At 35.6% G+C, this 17,271-nt stretch overlaps 1 protein-coding gene across 1 annotated transcript; it reads right to left on the bottom strand.

Annotated features, from left to right (window-relative positions):
- Positions 1 to 69: 69 nt before the first annotated feature.
- On the bottom strand, positions 70 to 16,977 carry mfge8a (milk fat globule EGF and factor V/VIII domain containing a). Its single transcript, XM_056242282.1, has 10 exons — positions 16,816 to 16,977; positions 12,757 to 12,882; positions 12,159 to 12,290; positions 8,116 to 8,229; positions 7,692 to 7,873; positions 2,901 to 3,056; positions 2,689 to 2,833; positions 2,380 to 2,582; positions 1,937 to 2,092; positions 70 to 1,176 (listed from the first exon to the last, which is right to left on the bottom strand). Exons 1-10 carry the CDS (start codon positions 16,889 to 16,891, stop codon positions 1,033 to 1,035), a joined length of 1,434 nt encoding a protein of 477 aa, XP_056098257.1. The 5' UTR covers positions 16,892 to 16,977; the 3' UTR covers positions 70 to 1,032.
- Between the last annotated feature and the right edge of the window lie 294 nt (positions 16,978 to 17,271).

Here is a 17,271-nt window from a genome sequence, read left to right as displayed (position 1 = left end):
ATCCAAAGCTACACATCTAAGAATCTTTTATTTCAGAATCTATTATTTTGAGATTAAAAGACCACCTAGTCTCACACAAATATTTATTTCTGAAAAAGCACATGTTGAAAATCTTCCTCAGTTTGAGCCACAAACAAGGAGAAGCAGAAATATTTAACATATTTATTAATATTGTTAAAGACAACGTGTTTTACAAAATATACTCAATATTTGCAGTTGTACAATTCTATTCCAATTTGGTTGTTTACATTGACTCACATTGAGTTATAAAATGTATAAACTGTAGTATAAAGTGTAGAGCAACTGCAGTGCAAACAAGTCAATTGATGTGAGCCATTCTCTTAACATGACATTTCAACAATAACATTTTCCTGGAGTGTTTTCAATTCATTTCTAATTTACAGCACTGTTTCTAACAGAACCATACTGTATATAAATGTACTCCAGACAGTCGAGATTAGTTCAGAAAAAATATTGTAGACCGTATTTGTGTGTTTACAGAAAATTACAAGTTGACCTTTTTCCTCTGTGTGCTAAAAGGCAGAATAAGGTCAACTATTGGACATTAGCACTAGTGGGATGTCATATTTAAGACAGGTGGAAGCAGGTAGGTTGCTTCATGGATAGGTTTTCTCACCTTGGTGGCCAAAGATAAGGAATAACAGTAAAAGATATTTACTTATAGTTTGTATATTTCATTATAAATCAGGACATCCATTTTGAAATACAAGAATGTTCATTGGTTGTGGGACTAACAATTTTAGTAAAGCATTACAATTAGTCTCCTTTTTCATTTAAGGTTTCTGCTTTTCAAATTTTGTAATGTTCTCTGAAACTTGCTTAAAATGTGATTTCCTAAAATTGAAGTTGTGCCAAAAGGCGTTAAAAATTAGATCAACTGAACCCTTCAAAAGTACATTAAAAGAATGACATCAATACAATAAAATACAGAGCAACAATTGAAGCTAATGTATATTGAAACAAATCATCAGCTATAACCAGCAGACACACTTCAGGCAAAAGCAGTGCAGACTAATCATCACAGCCCAGCAGCTCCATGCGTAGAGTTATCCGCTCGTGCCACTCCCAGGGCAGAAACCGCACAAATCGTGCAAAGAACGGAGGCTCAAACAAGTTCTTTTTGTATGTGTTGTTGTCAATGTTGCCTTGGAAAATCTACAGGAAAAAAAAACAAAAAAAAAAACATTTCAATTAGTCAGATGAAATGAACATAACTAAATGTAATATTTGTGTGCTTTGAGGCTTTTGTTCAATTTTAGAATTCTGTTAAAATAATGACTTGATAAAGGAACATAATTTAAGTGGAGTTAGTAGTTTGAAAATTATTTAATTTCCTCTTAGTATCCAGATCCCAACATGGAAAGCTGGGAGTTCATTGACAATGTAATCCTAATATTCACTGTACCCAATAAACAAAAAAGTATGAGAGGCAGCATGCGATACTGCACCCTACAATAACTATTTAATGTAATTGAACAAAAATACAGTAAAAACATGAATATTCTGTAATATTATTACAATTCAAAATAAATTCTATGTTTTTAAGTGTCATTTATTCCTGTGATGGAAAAGCTGCATTTTCAGCATCATTACTCCAGTTTTCAGTGTCTCATAATCCTTCAGAAATCACTCTAATTTGCTGATTTATTATTATTATCAATATTTATCTTTAAAGATTTTTTTCAAGATTCTCTGATGAATAGAAAGCTCAAAAGATATATAGAAAATAGAATTTAATAGAAACTTCTATTTCAAAAATAGAAATCTTTGTAACATTATAAACGTCTTTACTGTCACATTTGATCAATTTAATAATTACTTACCGATTAAAAATATAAAAAATATAAATAAATAAACAGGAGAACAGTTTAACAGCAGTATATAAATAAAGCAGAGATATTGTCGTCACTGTAACCTTATCTGTTCTCGTTATTTGATCCTTCACAATGCTCCATGTTTGTCCGTCATTACTGTAAGCGAGCTTAAAGGCTGAAACAAACTGCACAACTCCAAAGTCTTTTGCTCCCTGAGTGATGATGCCTGTGATTCTTTTAGGTTTCTCCAAATCCAGCTGTGACATGAGAAAAAACACATTAAACATCAGAGGCAAACGTCAGACTATGGTCCACAGTTACTTGATGTTAAATAAGAAAAATAATGGAATAGCGTTAGCTAATTTAGACAGTTATTCTTGTCTTTAGGTAGATCTATGCATTTCCTGTTATGATTCTTTAGCAATTGCGATTTCAATGATTTCAAGGAATAAATCCACCACTCCCCTACTTTTTGATGAAAAGGGAAACAACAGAAAATCAAAACAGCTTTCTAAAAACTAGACACGTCATCACACAGTCTCACCTGGAGCCACTCTGAGCGATTGTTGTTTGCCGCCGCCCAAGCGTTAGTCTTGCCTTGCTTGTCCAGGCGAGCGTAGTGGGGATACCAGGTAAAGGCATCTATACCCCAAGTACGGAAAATACTAGATGCTGTAAGCTGCACGTCGGAGATGAGACGGGACTTCATGCCCAGTGGATCAGTGCAACCGATTGTGCTGGACTGCACTGTCATGTTAGGGAAAATGAGAGTGCTAAATGCTAAGAATGAGTAAATATGAAAAAAGTGATTCATATAAAAACAGTGATTCATAGTTAACTCAACTGAATTTACCATTAAGCTCGCAGCCCACAAGTTCCATCCGGAGAGTACAAGCTTTACGGCACACCACAGGAATGATGCGAATATACTGGGCCACAATGGGAGGGTCAAACATGTTTGTCTTTGTTCCATCATTATCTGTATTTCCCATAAACACCTGAAAAAATACTGAGTCAGGGAATGATAATAGCTTTAAGCTGTATTGATAAAGTTGTATTTCTTACTCTGTCTTTTCTCTGGCCATCCGCTCTGTACACTGTGTATGTTTTGCCATCAAAGCTGGATGCCACCTTAAAAACCTTGACAAACTCAGCTGTCCCCATGCGGCTGGCTCCTTGGGTGATAATTCCAGTGAGACGCATCTTCTTCTGCATGTCAATCTAAAATTAGAAAATCAAGAGGAGGAAGTCTCCAGGAACAGGTTTGGGAAACACTTCTCTATAGCATGATGAATATTTGTCTCAGTAAAAACCCTGAGGAATCACTTTCAGAAGGATTTTTCCAGCTGATGAACAGTTATGTTTATTGATATGTGCACAGTTGTGTAATATCAATACACAGCTGTGTTTTGACATGAACAGTTATGTCGATTGATATATTTATTGTTTTTAGTTAATTGAAGGTTTAACTTTTATTTTAGTTAAGTGATATGTTTGTTACCATTATATTGAGTCTATTTTTTCATCTGGTTGATCATGCGATGTAGTTCTATGGTGTATATGGGCTTATCAGTGTACATTGTGTTCATTGTCTGACGAAGAGCCACTTGGCTTGAAACATCAACTGTGGTGAGAACATGAAATATATATATATATATAGTTTTTTCATCTTTATTTTGTGGGCTGTTGGAAGAACAGTTTGTGTATACAATCAAGTATCTAATTTTCTAAATTTCATTAAATTTCAATAAATCTAAATTTATTGTGTTGTGGAAGCGTTACATTGATGATATTTTCTTCATTTAGAGTGCCACAGAATCTCAGAGTTTCATAGCCTTGTTAATATAAACAGTGATTACATTGACATTTAAGATGGATCCAGCAGGATCAAATACATTTTTTAGATGTAAATGTTATTCTCACTGAAGCTGGGCTTGATATAGTAACCCCACTGACCGTAACATGCTATGGGTCATCGTATCACCCTGTTCCTCTTAAGTCTTCCCTACATATCTCCCAATTTACCCGCATTCTTAGAATCTGTAATAGAGATTAGGATTATCAACATCAAGCAGAGATCTTGGCAGACAGGTTCAGGCAGAGAGCTTACAATGAGGAGTGGTTTCAATCTGCTGTAGAACGTTTTAGTAACTCTTCTCAAGATTGCCTGGTCAAGAGATCTAAATGTAAAGAACAGCGAGTTAATTGCTTTATCCAAAACTCTCCATTGGCAAATTAATACATTGAAGGTATAATTCAGAAATACTGGTACATTGTTGAGAGTGACCCCAATCTGCAATTAATTGTTGCAAAATCACCTCATGTGGTCTAAGAGACCTCCAAATCTACGCAGTATGCTAGTAAGAACTGATTTATCTGTTCCTCACCCAACACATTTTTTTTTTTTTTTTTGAGTATGCCTAATATACCTTCTGGTAACTGTAAGTGTGGAGGTTGTCAACAATCTATTTTTACGCATAAAACACAAACTTTAAATCATTCATATACAGGGAAAATTAAGATCTGAGGAACGATTTTAAGTAAAACAGCTAATGTCATGTTGCATTGCCCTTGTGGACTTTGATATGTGGGCAAAACAAGCGGACAGCTTAAAATTCGTATTGCCAAACATTGAAGTGCTATCAGGCATCATAACCCTAGAAGTCCAGCAGCACAACACTTTTTTTAAGTTGAGACATTTGGTTTCTAGACTGCAATATATTGGCATTGAAGCAGTCAAATTACTATGAGACGGGGTGATATTAACAATTTGCTTTTAAAACGTGAAGCATATTGGATTTCAATTTTGAACACATTATCACCTTGTTGTGAATTCTTTACATTGTATGTCTTTAAAGCTCCAGTCCGTAACTTTTCCTCTTTGTCGCCATCTGTCTGTTCGAAATCTGTAACTGCAGTGATTCGCGGAATTATCATCTTTACGTGGGTTGTAAATCGGCATGAAACAGCGCGGATGAACACAGTGCTTTGAGGCGAGTGCTGCTGTCAGTCACCGCGCTGTGTGGATACTGGCATACAGAATCACAGATTCACTTTTTGAAAGTTTGACCAACATAAGAATTTTCATAAGAAAATGTCTTCTGAACAAGTAAGTAACATCCATTTTTGTTCTGACCAACTAAGGGGGAAAAAGCATTCGACATGATAAGCTTCGTTAGATTTAATCAACGCGATTTACAGCAACCGTGCAAATTATAGCCTACTTTGTTCTCAAATTCATGTTAACAACATCACATCAGCATAGCGTGACTAATGTTAAATTTAATGTGTTTTATGGTTACCTGTGTAGTTCAGAATTCATATTCTCCATAATAGCAAAACGAGAAAGGCACAACAAAGGAAACTCCATAACTGTGTGAATTAAGAAAACGTACTGTTACACGATTGAACTATTGAAATGTCTTACTTGTTCAGCAGAAAAAAGCCGTCTCTTTTTCCGTTTTGAACCCCTTCAAAACACGGAGTTCACGCACTTTTCAAAAGCCCCGCCGATGTTTAAATCCTTGTGTTCGCATGAGACGGTTTCTTTCTCTTTCTCTAGCCACCTTAAATCCGAAGTACGAAGTCTTTTGGGTTTTATAACTGCTGAATCTCCAGTTGACTGATGATTGTTGTTTGGATCTTTCTGGATGCCATAAGTTTAATCATGTAAAGTGCTGCGAGAAAAGCCTATACATCTAAACATCTCGTCACGCGCAGTATAGCCGGCTAGCCGAAACTCCTTCTTTATGTGTACGGGTGTGACGTCATGACGCAAAGACATGCTCGAATTTCCCGCGGAAACCCACCAGTACCACTGGAATTAAAATCATTATTACAAGCTAACCGTTTTGAATCTAGCTATGGCAAGCAGATAGTTTTGACCACTGGCAGAATAAGTTTTTTTTAATATAATTATTTTGGATTATTTTTAACTTAAAAAAGTTACGGACTGGAGCTTTAAGTATTATCTACTGCTGTATTCTATATTTTAAGGGTGTAGTATGTAGAAAACTTAATACATATAGAAAGGAGAGCTGTCCGAATATGACGCATTTTTTCCACCCGTGCAGCATCTCTGAGTGCAGGACAAAAGTTATTGACGAAGTGAGTTTATTTCCTGACTTATATTTTTAATCCTGGATGTTTATACTGCTGAGTTTATTTCTAACATTAAGCCTGTAAGTCGAGGGTGTTTCGCGATCTTTATGTATATTAGTTTATGTATCTAGAAACAAACTTTGTTGCATTATTTTCATGTAATCACTGTGAAGCTGCTTTGATACAATCTGTATTGTAAAAAGCGCAATAAAAATAAAGGTGACTTGACTTGTCATGTGAAACGCCCGTGAAAGTGCCGCTAGCATCGTGGCTTATCTTGCTAATATTGGCCATACCTCGTTTAACTATGGTTATGCATCTTTATAAGATATTCTATATTTATTATACTTTAATACCATAATGAGGACCCTGTATAATGTACCTTAAGTTGTTTATATGATTTTTTATATTCTGTTTACTTGTCTCTTATTCTGCTAAACACACTTTGAGAGAGCTGTTGAGATTGTTTAATTGGTAATGTACTGTTTATCACAACAGTATGTGGGCATGTATGTTTAACATTTAGTTATTTGCAGAAACTACCTCCAATGCATAATTAATATGTTCAAATGGTGAAACCCTGCACATAAATTAAAAGGTGGAAAAGATATGATGATCCCTACTCCCTGATCAGAGTACTGAAGTGGTTAAGACCATTAAAGAACTGACATTCAGTGGGGCAATCCCCAACAACCTAATAACAAAGAATATTTTTGCCTGGATTTATTGTATTATTTTGTGTTTTTTGTTGGTATATTTTCTTTAGTAGTCGGGTATTCTTTTTATTGTTTATTGTTTTCAGTTAATTTATGTTTTCACTTTTATTCTAGTTATGTGAGAGTAGTATGTTTGTTGCCCTTGTGTTGAGTTTATATTGATTTTAATTTTTTAGTTTTTTGTCATGTGGTTGATCATATGATGTAGTTCTATGGTGTATATGGGCTTATCAGTTTATGAGTTGATTGTCTGATGGAGAGCCATTTGGCTCGAAACGTCACCTTGGGCAAGAACAAAGATTTTGGGGATTTTTTTTCCCAACTTTTCCTTTTTTTTTTAAAGCTAATGAATAGCAAAGCCATTGACAGCTAATCCGAATTCAGTCAACTTCAAAAGAGCTCGAGCAAAACTGCAGCACACGCTTATAATAAACAGAACATTATAGTCCATTCCCATGGCTGTGGACAGTAAAATAGTAATCATTACAGTTATCTTTATAGTTATCGTTCTTGATGTGAACAGGCCATAAACACATTTATTTACTTTGCAAGCAACAAATGCATAGGATGGCTGTAAAATTAAGTTAATACTTTGAATAAAACAGTAAAACTATACTATAAAAAAAATCTCTTCCTGGTGTGGTACACCAGAAATGCCATTTAAAAACATTTAAGAAATCCAATTGAAACATATGGTTTGCATTTGTTAGTAAACATTTAAAAATTGTTTTTGTATTTTACAAGGAATTGCTTCAATTTGTGTTTAAGATATGAGGCACTTGAATAGAAGAATTTAGTGAATACAGATCCAATAAATTCAGCCACTATAAAGCATATCTTTTTTTTATAGATTTTTTGGTATTATACATAATATCATAAGTAACATTTTTAATAAAAAGTTTGAAAACAATTCTATCACTTAAATAAAGTTTCAATAAATTCTCAAAAGTATAATTGTTTTTGGAAATTCGTTTTTTTTCTTACTTCTAAAGAGGCAAAAAAATAAATAAAGCTTCAATCAAAGGGCTGATTGACAAACCTCAATCCAGGGGTTCTTGTCTTGGGGTGCCGAGCTCCAAGCGTTGACAATTCCCTGGTTGTTGAGTCGCGCAAGCTCCGGTCCCCAGTGCTGCAGCCCAAGAATGCCAGAGTGTACAGAGGAAGCCGAGATCTGGGACTCTACGATTCCTCCTTCCTCCATCCCCAATACATATGTACAGCCTGCATCATAAAATATGGTGTGGGTAACAGGGCATGAATTCTACTTTATATTCTCTTCCTGTTGTACGGCTTATTGCTACCTGACTTACTACAGTCGTTAAGCAGCTATACCTCAGATAGCCTACTCTGGAATTTGTAATCAAACCCTCAAAACTCAGGGTCAGCGAAAAGGCACTCTAAAACGTATATTATGACACTCAGAATTAAATGACCTCTTAGAAACTAAATATATAAAAACTCACGTAGCTGACATTGCTTCCCAACATATGGAGAAGGACACTGGCAGGTGTAGTCGCCATCCAGATCACGACACAGGCCTCCATTCTTACAAGGTTGGTTTTCACAGTCATTCACATCTGTGTAAGAACAACAAAAATAATACAGCCATGTCAATGTGATTATAACTTAAACAGTAAGTTGGACATGCTGTAACGGGATGCTTCTCTGCAGAGGAAGGGAGGTGTCATGTAACTGCAGCTGAAGGATGTATAATTATTAGTGTGGTGACTGAGGTGTTTGGTGGTACAATGCTCACGCAGGTGCTTGCAGGATCTCGAATTTTACTCTAAGGGGACAGAGAGTTCTGTGTGGAGCAAAGGGTGGGATGGTCCAAGTCCCGTCTGCTGCAAACTGCTGCAAACTGCAGCTACAGCACAATTGCTGAAATTAAACACTGTGCAGGATGCTAAATTGGACTGAAAAACACAATAAATGTCGCTTGCCAGCAGACATGCTGTAACATTTTTTGGTATAGATTTCTAATGAGAGATGTCTAATTGAAGATGTCAGAGAGTCAGAAATACTGTAGCAGATTCCTGCTTTAAGGTCACAACATCTACAAAATTGCAAAATGATGAAGAGATGTGTCAAAAGTTATCGAGATATTCACATTGAGCTTTTGACTCCCTGGTTCCACTGTCTCTAACATTATGTGGTGGACCATTATTTGGATGTTGTCTGCTAGGTACACATTATGACACAGGACTTTATTCCAAAGTACTGTATACACACTCACACGCCAGCTATAGCCCTATGTTTGGCAATACTCCTTGGCTGCATCCGAAATCGCATACTTCCCTACAATAGGTGAAAAGCAGTATGTCACAAAAGAAGTATACAGTATCCGAATTCACAGTACTCATAAAAGAGTAGGAAAAAAGTACCTGGATGACCTACTTCTTCCGGCAAGATTCTGAAGTGTGCATACGATGTACACTTTACTATCCCATGAGGCCACGGGAGATGATTTATAAATGGTAGCCTAGTGAAGCGACGTATAACTGACGCCGGTAGGCCACGTGATAATGACAACATGGGCATGGCGAATGTAGTACATTCAGATTACATTCATATAACACATATTTATACTATATAGAACATACTTTTTTAGTGGTCGTGAAGTTATTACTTGTTTAAAATAAGTATCTACCCAAGAGAGTATGCGATTTAGGACACAGCCCTTGTCTATTCCCATAAACTGGCTTATTGCAGTTATCATAAATCCCCACTAAGGGGCAAAATTCTCTCAGAAAAATATGGCAAATGGTATAAAATATAAGTTTTTTGCTGTGTACATTACTGTTCAAAAGTTTAAGGTCTAAAGTTTATATATATATATATATATATATATATATATATATATATATATATATATATATATATATATATATATATATATATATATATATATATATATATATATATATATATATATATATATATATATATATATATATATTTTTTTTTTAAGAAATAGATACTTTTATTCACTTATTAAGTATGCATTAAATTGATCAAAAGTGACAGTAAAGGCATTTATAATGTATCAGTAAATCAGCATATTAGAATGATTTCTGAAGGATCATGTGACTCTGAAGACTGGAGTAATGATGCTGAGGAATAAAATATATTCAAAAATATATTAATACTGAAATTTATTTTAAACATATTAACAATATTACAGGTTTTACTGTATTTTTAGTCAAATAAATGCAGCTTTTTTTTCAAAGCATTAAAAACAATCTAACCAACCCCGAACTTTTGAACAACTGTGTTAGTGTATATTATTTAGTGGGCTGCTTTTTACCACTTTTGGTCTTTTTGGAAAAGTATTACGAAACTAACATCCAAATCATTCTAGCAGAGATTATTTTTGTTTTTTACAATTTTGATCAGAAAATGACAGAATAGCTATAATTAGACATACACCATATTTTCATCCCAACAACAGAAGTCGTTTTGTTCCTAAACTGTTAAGAGGATTGCAGAGCACAAAAAAACATCACTCTGCCCAAAGCCTGGACAAACATTCGGCGCACGCACACACACAGTGCAGCCAGACAATATTCAATCTTGTTTTGAGGACTCAATTACAACTAATTTGTTTTGAGTTATGACCAAACTCCTAGAATATTAGAACACCATCTATTCTGAACAGACCTAAAAGATATTTCTTTCATGAGCATGGTAACAGTAAGCCAAATAGTTCAAACAAACAAACAAACAAACAAACGAGCTTTATGAGATTTAGTTTAGTGTCTGATTGTTTGGATTTGGCAAATACATTAAATGGAAATATTTTAGAACCTCCTTAATGACCAAAGGCTGGACTGCACTGTTCTTCTTAAGTATAAAACCTCTTTGGGTTGATTAAGGCTTGCCTAATTACACTGAAGCTGCCCCTGTGGTAAATATTCCTGGCTGCGTTTAAAAGCCCTTCCAGTGCTACTGCTAGTCTATCTGTAAAAGCAGCATTTTTCACTTTACATGCATTTTAACCCTTTGATGCATGCATTAATTAAATATATATATATTTTTTACTTAATGTATTTCTAACTTAAGAATGAGAATAACCAATATCCTTTTTATTTTTGCAATAGTATGTATTACGCTTTGGTTCACTGGAATTTTGTTTTGGAGGAGTTTAGAGGTATCTGGTAAATCCCTACTTTCATCAGCCATTTTGAATTTATGTCATGAATAAAATCCAAATGCCATATAAAGGGGAAAGTTGAACTACAGTAACAAATAACAGTCATTATGCAAATGCCTTATTGGACAAGAACACAATGTAAGTCAATGGCTACCATCAACTGTTTGGTTACCAGCATTCTTCAAAATATATTCTTTTGTGTTCAACAGAAGAAAGAAACTCATTTGGAACACCTTGAGGGTGAGTAAATGATGACAGACTTGTCATGTTCAGGGAACTATCCCTTTAATAAACATGTAGTTTATTTAACAAGACATTGGATAATTATTTAACTCTGTGCTAGCTACTTTAAACTGTGTTGCATGTCTTTTGTTTATTGATCCTTGCATAAACAATAGTCAATTATAGGAATTATTAACCTAAATATTATGAAATAATGGCTTAAGTACATTTTACTTCTGAAGACATTTTTTGAGTGTTTCTGCATGATGTTGCAGTGGTTAGGTGGTACAATTTGTAATTATGATTCTACGAAGACGTGAATGCTTTTTACAAGTCAGAATCTCTTAATTATGGTAATTCTGACATTGCGTGATGGTGGTTTAGATGTATCAGCATAATCTGAATGGTTAAAATGGCTTTAAAAGATGTGTCCACTCTAGTGGACATCGGGCAGCAAAGAGTTAAAACCATACATGGAAAGGGACTGTGGACTGGAAAATTTTAACAAAGCCTATTTAAAACTCACTATGGTTACAGCTCGCCCTGTCCACCACTGACTGCTCAACATCCTGGGTGTGTCTGGTGTTTACACCAGTGCCATTGTATGTACAGCACCACACATTAAAGATACACATACACATATATACATACACATTATACCAATGAAAGTGGAACAAATGATACAGCATGCAGTAACTGAAGTCTCTCTGCTGTGGACTTGCAGCCACAAGAATATTCGCCATGTAGGAGAAAAGTCTTAAAATGAATTAACCGCATTACATGGACTCCATGTATTGCATAACTGGGCATAAATGAGTCTTAATCAGCCTTACCCATAGGCCATGAACAGAAAATCACCAAATCATTGTGATAAAGTTGTCGCTTTCAATGCACTAGTATTATTATATTTACACAGAAATTTGTTCTGCTATGAAGTCCCAATGTGTGTGATCATTTAGTTTTAGTAAATGTTTAGTTCAGCAATTGAAGTTTTCCTTTTGAGGTTTTATACAAACATCCTTCTAAAACCATTCATTAGCCCATTGGAGTGATCATTATAGAGCTTTTATTTAGTGCAATAGATACTGACAAAGCTTGTTGTAAATCTGAAATAAGTGGTACAAAACTTACTGATTTGGCAGTGTACACCTTCAAACCCAGGTTGGCATTTGCACACATACTCATTAAAAACGTCTCCTCTTCTGGCGTTAACGATCACCTCACATGTGCCATCGTTTTTACATGGGTTTGGGTTACAAGGACCTGTTAAGGAAAACAGGCATAAGTTCTGATTTGAGTCTCACAATATGGACAAACCCATAGAAAAAAAAGTGATCTTTAATTGTTTCTCCTAGACAGCAATGAGATTTAAATGAGAGCAAATGAAGACTTGTGCCCATGTCTCCTTGTTTCAGCAGAGATCTCAACAATGTTCCAAACTGTGTTTAAATTTGCCATTTTTTACAACTTCTATGCTATGCTACCCACATATTTATATTTTGAATTTTTTTTATTGAAACTGTATGACATCTACAGTATCTGAGACAAAGTTGTTACTCAAATGAAAAGCAACCGAAATCATTTCTTCTCCTAAGCTATGAAAGAACAACCTTTGTTCTGAGCAATAAGGTTTTCCACAGGCAATAGGGTGACCCATTTAAACCTAATCTGAAATTTAAATGAGGATTAAACCAGTAAAATTCAGATAAACAACATTTCAAATTCTGACCATTCTCAGTGGCATTGCAAGTATCTCCAGCAAATCCCTCGGCACAGATGCAGAAAAAGGGATCTTCTCCAATGCCAGTCACACACGTCCCTCCATTATGACACAGGTTCACCTTGCAGTAATCTCCTACAGAGACACACATAAGCAGGAGTGAATGGAATTACAAAGATTAGACTGGAATTAGTTCTTATTTTATAATTTGGCAATGGACGGAGTGGTCCTGCATATTAAGCTTCAAGAGATACAAAAGAACCAAGAAGCGCTTTTCACGCTTCTGAACAGGATCAGGAGAGTACAAAAGATAAGAGATGTGAGCAGCATAGCCAATGTGCATGTTGAACTTTCGAAAGCAGATGTATATTTTTCAAGGATAGGAAAGATTCTATGACATAAGTGAACATAAAAAAGCGCTTGTATTGTGATAACTGTGTGTGTATGTACACGAGTGCAGCACAAAATATAAGCAATAATGATAAAACAAAACAGCCGCCCAATTAAATGCTGCTCATCTTCTGTTTAGGAAGCACAACATTCATTGCGCTTCATTCTGGCTGAACAACATGCTGGAATAAAAAAAAAAAGGCATGAACAGAATGCAAAAACATGAAATACTCTTAGGCACACGTTTATGTGTGAAACGTTACACAACATGCTTCCTGAGAAGCTGGGAGATTTGCCCTCTGAGCTCATTAAGATGTAGAGGTTAAGACGGGCTTCTTTGAATATGCTTGAGCAAGAAATTAAAGGCACTTTTCTTATACAACTTTGCACAGATTTACTTTCCAGAGTTTTGTAGTTTTGAGTAGGAGAGTTATGACGAGATCTCGCCATACTCGTGAATCGAGATCTCACGATATTAAAAAGTGACGATATTTCTCGTCAAGTTTAAAAGCTATCTTGCTATATCGGCATGGTAAGTTGAGTTTGTGGCAAAATCATTTACTGTGTTTGCATTATATTGTTCTGTCTTTTGCTGCTTATGATTATTCATATTTAGAAGGTAGAACCGAAGCGACATTCATTACAAGATGATTAGTGTAGGGCCATCACGATTCCTCAATTAAATTAGGGTTAAATTAAATAAATAACGAAAGTGGCGGATCCCATGGACTAGAATTATTTATTATTTATATCGTTATTATTATTTTTTGGATCATTTTCCAAGGCTACACGATATATTAAAATAATTTAAAATTGCACTAACAAAGGGGAATACAACAGTATGTTTCCAAATACGGGAAATGTTGTTAATCGCTATTTCAAAATAAAAGTTTAAACCCTCGCTCTAAGTTTGCTTGTTTTGATGTTCACATATTCTTGTTCAAGAAATGACAGCGGCTGTAGCATTTCTATCGCAAAGTGGCCAAATATTAAAGATTAAGTAAACATTTTTCAATTAATACTACCTTCACGCGCTATCGTAAATTTCCTACTTCTCACTTCTGAAGTCGTGATTACGAGCTCATCGCTTTCAAATTTTGACTCGAGAGGGCATTCATGTCCATTTTTTTAACTAGGAAACTAGAAGGCTATTTATGATAATTCCGATAGCACATGAAGGCAGCATAATATCGTTTAGTCAATATTAAACAAGGATTTGATCATGCTATAAAGTGTAACAACAACAACAACAATGGTGCTGTTCAATAAAATCATAAAATTACTTTTGATACTTTTGAAATCAATTATTATAGCCTTGTTGTTATTATATATACACTCACCGGCCACTTTATTAGGTACCCCATGCTAGTAACGGGTTGGACCCCCTTTTGCCTTCAGAACTGCCTCAATTCTTCGTGGCATAGATTCAACAAGGTGCTGGAAGCATTCCTCAGGGAGTTTGGTCCATATTGACATGATGGCATCACACAGTTGCCGCAGATTTGTCGGCTGCACATCCATGATGCGAATCTCCCGTTCCACCACATCCCAAAGATGCTCTATTGGGTTGAGATCTGGTGACTGTGGAGGCCATTTTAGTACAGTGAACTCATTGTCATGTTCAAGAAACAAGGCATGATGGTTCCATGTTCTCATTCTGTTTACGCCAAATTCTGACTCTAACATCTGAATGTCTCAACAGAAATCGAGACTCATCAGACCAGGCAACATTTTTCCAGTCTTCAACTGTTCAATTTTGGTGAGCTCTTGCAAATTGTAGCCTCTTTTTCCTATTTGTAGTGGAGATGAGTGGTACCCGGTGGAGTCTTCTGCTGTTGTAGCCCATCCGCCTCAAGGTTGTGCGTGTTGTGGCTTCACAAATGCTTTGCTGCATACCTCGGTTGTAACGAGTGGTTATTTCAGTCACTGTTGCCCTTCTATCAGCTCGAACCAGTCTGGCCATTCTCCTCTGACCTCTGGCATCAACAAGGCATTTCCGCCCACAGAACTGCCGCTCACTGGATGTTTTTTCTTTTTCGGACCATTCTCTGTAAACCCTAGAGATGGTTGTGCGTGAAAATCCCAGCAGATTAGCAGTTTCTGAAATACTCAGACCAGCCCTTCTGGCACCAACAATCATGCCACGTTCAAAGTCACTCAAATCAACTTTCTTCCCCATACTGATGCTCGGTTTGAACTGCAGGAGATTGTCTTGACCATGTCTACATGCCTAAATGCACTGAGTTGCCGCCATGTGATTGGCTGCTTAGAAATTAAGTGTTAACGAGCAGTTGGACAGGTGTACCTGATAAAGTGGCCGGTGAGTGTATATATATATATATGTATTTTAGGTCATTTTAAAGGCTATTGGTCAGTTAGGTCTATTTTATTACCACAAAAAAAATTACCAATTGCTTAATTAAATGTCAAAATAATTGACCAATTACTCGATTACCAAAATAATTGTTAGTGAAAGCCCTATATTAGTTAAATGATCGGTAAAATGCACCTGTATTATTTTGGCATTTTGTGACTTTCAGTCAAATAAAAGACTATTTTTCCAGTCATATTTTGTCATTGAAGATTTCTTAAATATAGTGTTTCTCAAAAATATCACCTTGTCTCGATCTCGTGAACCCAATATCATGTATCATCATCTCGTCTCGTGAGCTAAGAGTATCGCCAAACAAACCCCCTTGTGAGTCATATTTTCCATAGGAGTGCAAATCTCTTCCCACAGTGTCTCTGCAGTGGATTTGTTCTTGTCCTCACAATGGCCCTGGCATCTCCGTATCATCTGGATGGTTCCAATTCCAATTTATTTATAAAGCACAACATAATACAATGTTGACCACAGTGCTGTACAAACAGTAAGACATTAAAATGACAAAAGAAAAATAATTATAAAAATAAGAAATAGCTAAGCAAAAAATCTACTCTCAGACTCTAAAACCCACAGACACTTAAAAGTCTTAAATACACCAAAAACATCTTCAGACTCTTAAAACGGATGCCTGTGACAACAGTACTTGGACACTCATGTATGATCAAAACATAAAAAAATATGTTTTTAAATGCCTTTTAAACTCATTAAGGTGAGTTAGGTGACACTAACTAATGGTAAACATTTATTGAGGTCCACTTTATATTAAATTCATCTTCGTTCCATTTAACAAAATATAATAATTTGGATAGACTAAATATGATCTAATGAATAAGACAAATAAAGACAGATCATTCAAAAGAAGTTTGAACAAAACGAGACAGATGGCTTTTGTTAGCCCTACTTGATCAAAACTCAATCCTACTTTGATATCATGGCCAGTAAGAGTAAACAGATGGTACAAATCTGTGAAATGTTCAGTACCACAAATAAACTCCATCCCCCAATAAGAAAAAAACACTATTGAAGTAATGTAATAATATAATTTTATTTTGTTTGCTATATTATTATAGGCAATGTCAAATGTGGTGTAACAGAGGGATGCCCATAACTACTGCAAAAAAGCAAACCTATGTACAATTATTTTAAATGACAAATTTTACGCTCAACCTATTTTAATTTCAGTGAAGCAGTGGCACTCGATGTATTTAGCGGAGTTCGAATGGGGGAAAAAAGAGCATTAAATAAAAAAGCACTAAAAATGTAGGCTACTTAGAATTAAAGATATTACTCACCATTCACGGTACAAATGCTGAAAATGATTAAACTACCAAAAACAATAGAGGACCGAGCAAGGTCCCAGGTCTTCATATTGGTACTCTGCTGTCTGTTTGTTTCTCAAGTCTAGGAGCTTTTTCTTTACCACTAGGTCTCCTGACGTCATCCTCAAACGTGGAGCAGCGAGACGCCAGACGCGTTGAAGTACAGGGCGCGCGCACCGTTTACGCGCACGGCTCGGGCTCTATCAGTATTGTCAGATTATAACGACTCGATAGAATTGATTAGTCTGCGCTTGAAAAGGAAACGGTCCGAGTATAGGTATTATGCAGACGTGTTTTCCGGATGTCGTGTTGAACTGTTAAAACAATCTGCTTTGTACTAATGCATTTTGGGGCAATTTTCGACTACATTAGAAACTCCCAAAAATTGGCCAATTTAGCAATCCTATTATTCCCCTACTGAAATTCATT

The sequence above is a fragment of the Rhinichthys klamathensis genome, unplaced genomic scaffold, assembly GCF_029890125.1.
Source record: "Rhinichthys klamathensis goyatoka isolate OS25496 unplaced genomic scaffold, OSU_Roscu_1.1 h1tg000022l_1, whole genome shotgun sequence".
NCBI lineage: Eukaryota > Metazoa > Chordata > Actinopteri > Cypriniformes > Leuciscidae > Rhinichthys > Rhinichthys klamathensis.
Note: the sequence above shows the minus strand (reverse complement) of the source record. Positions and strands in the feature narration are given on the sequence as shown.

Coding starts and splice junctions, on each gene's coding strand:
- mfge8a (XM_056242282.1), bottom strand. CDS start 16,891: ATGAAGACCTGGGACCTTGCTCGGTCCTCTATTGTTTTTGGTAGTTTA. Junction 8,230..12,158: donor AGGTGTACACTGCCAAATCA/GTAAGTTTTGTA, acceptor GTTCTTACACAG/ATGTGAATGACTGTGAAAAC. Junction 2,093..2,379: donor ATCGCTCAGAGTGGCTCCAG/GTGAGACTGTGT, acceptor CTCATGTCACAG/CTGGATTTGGAGAAACCTAA.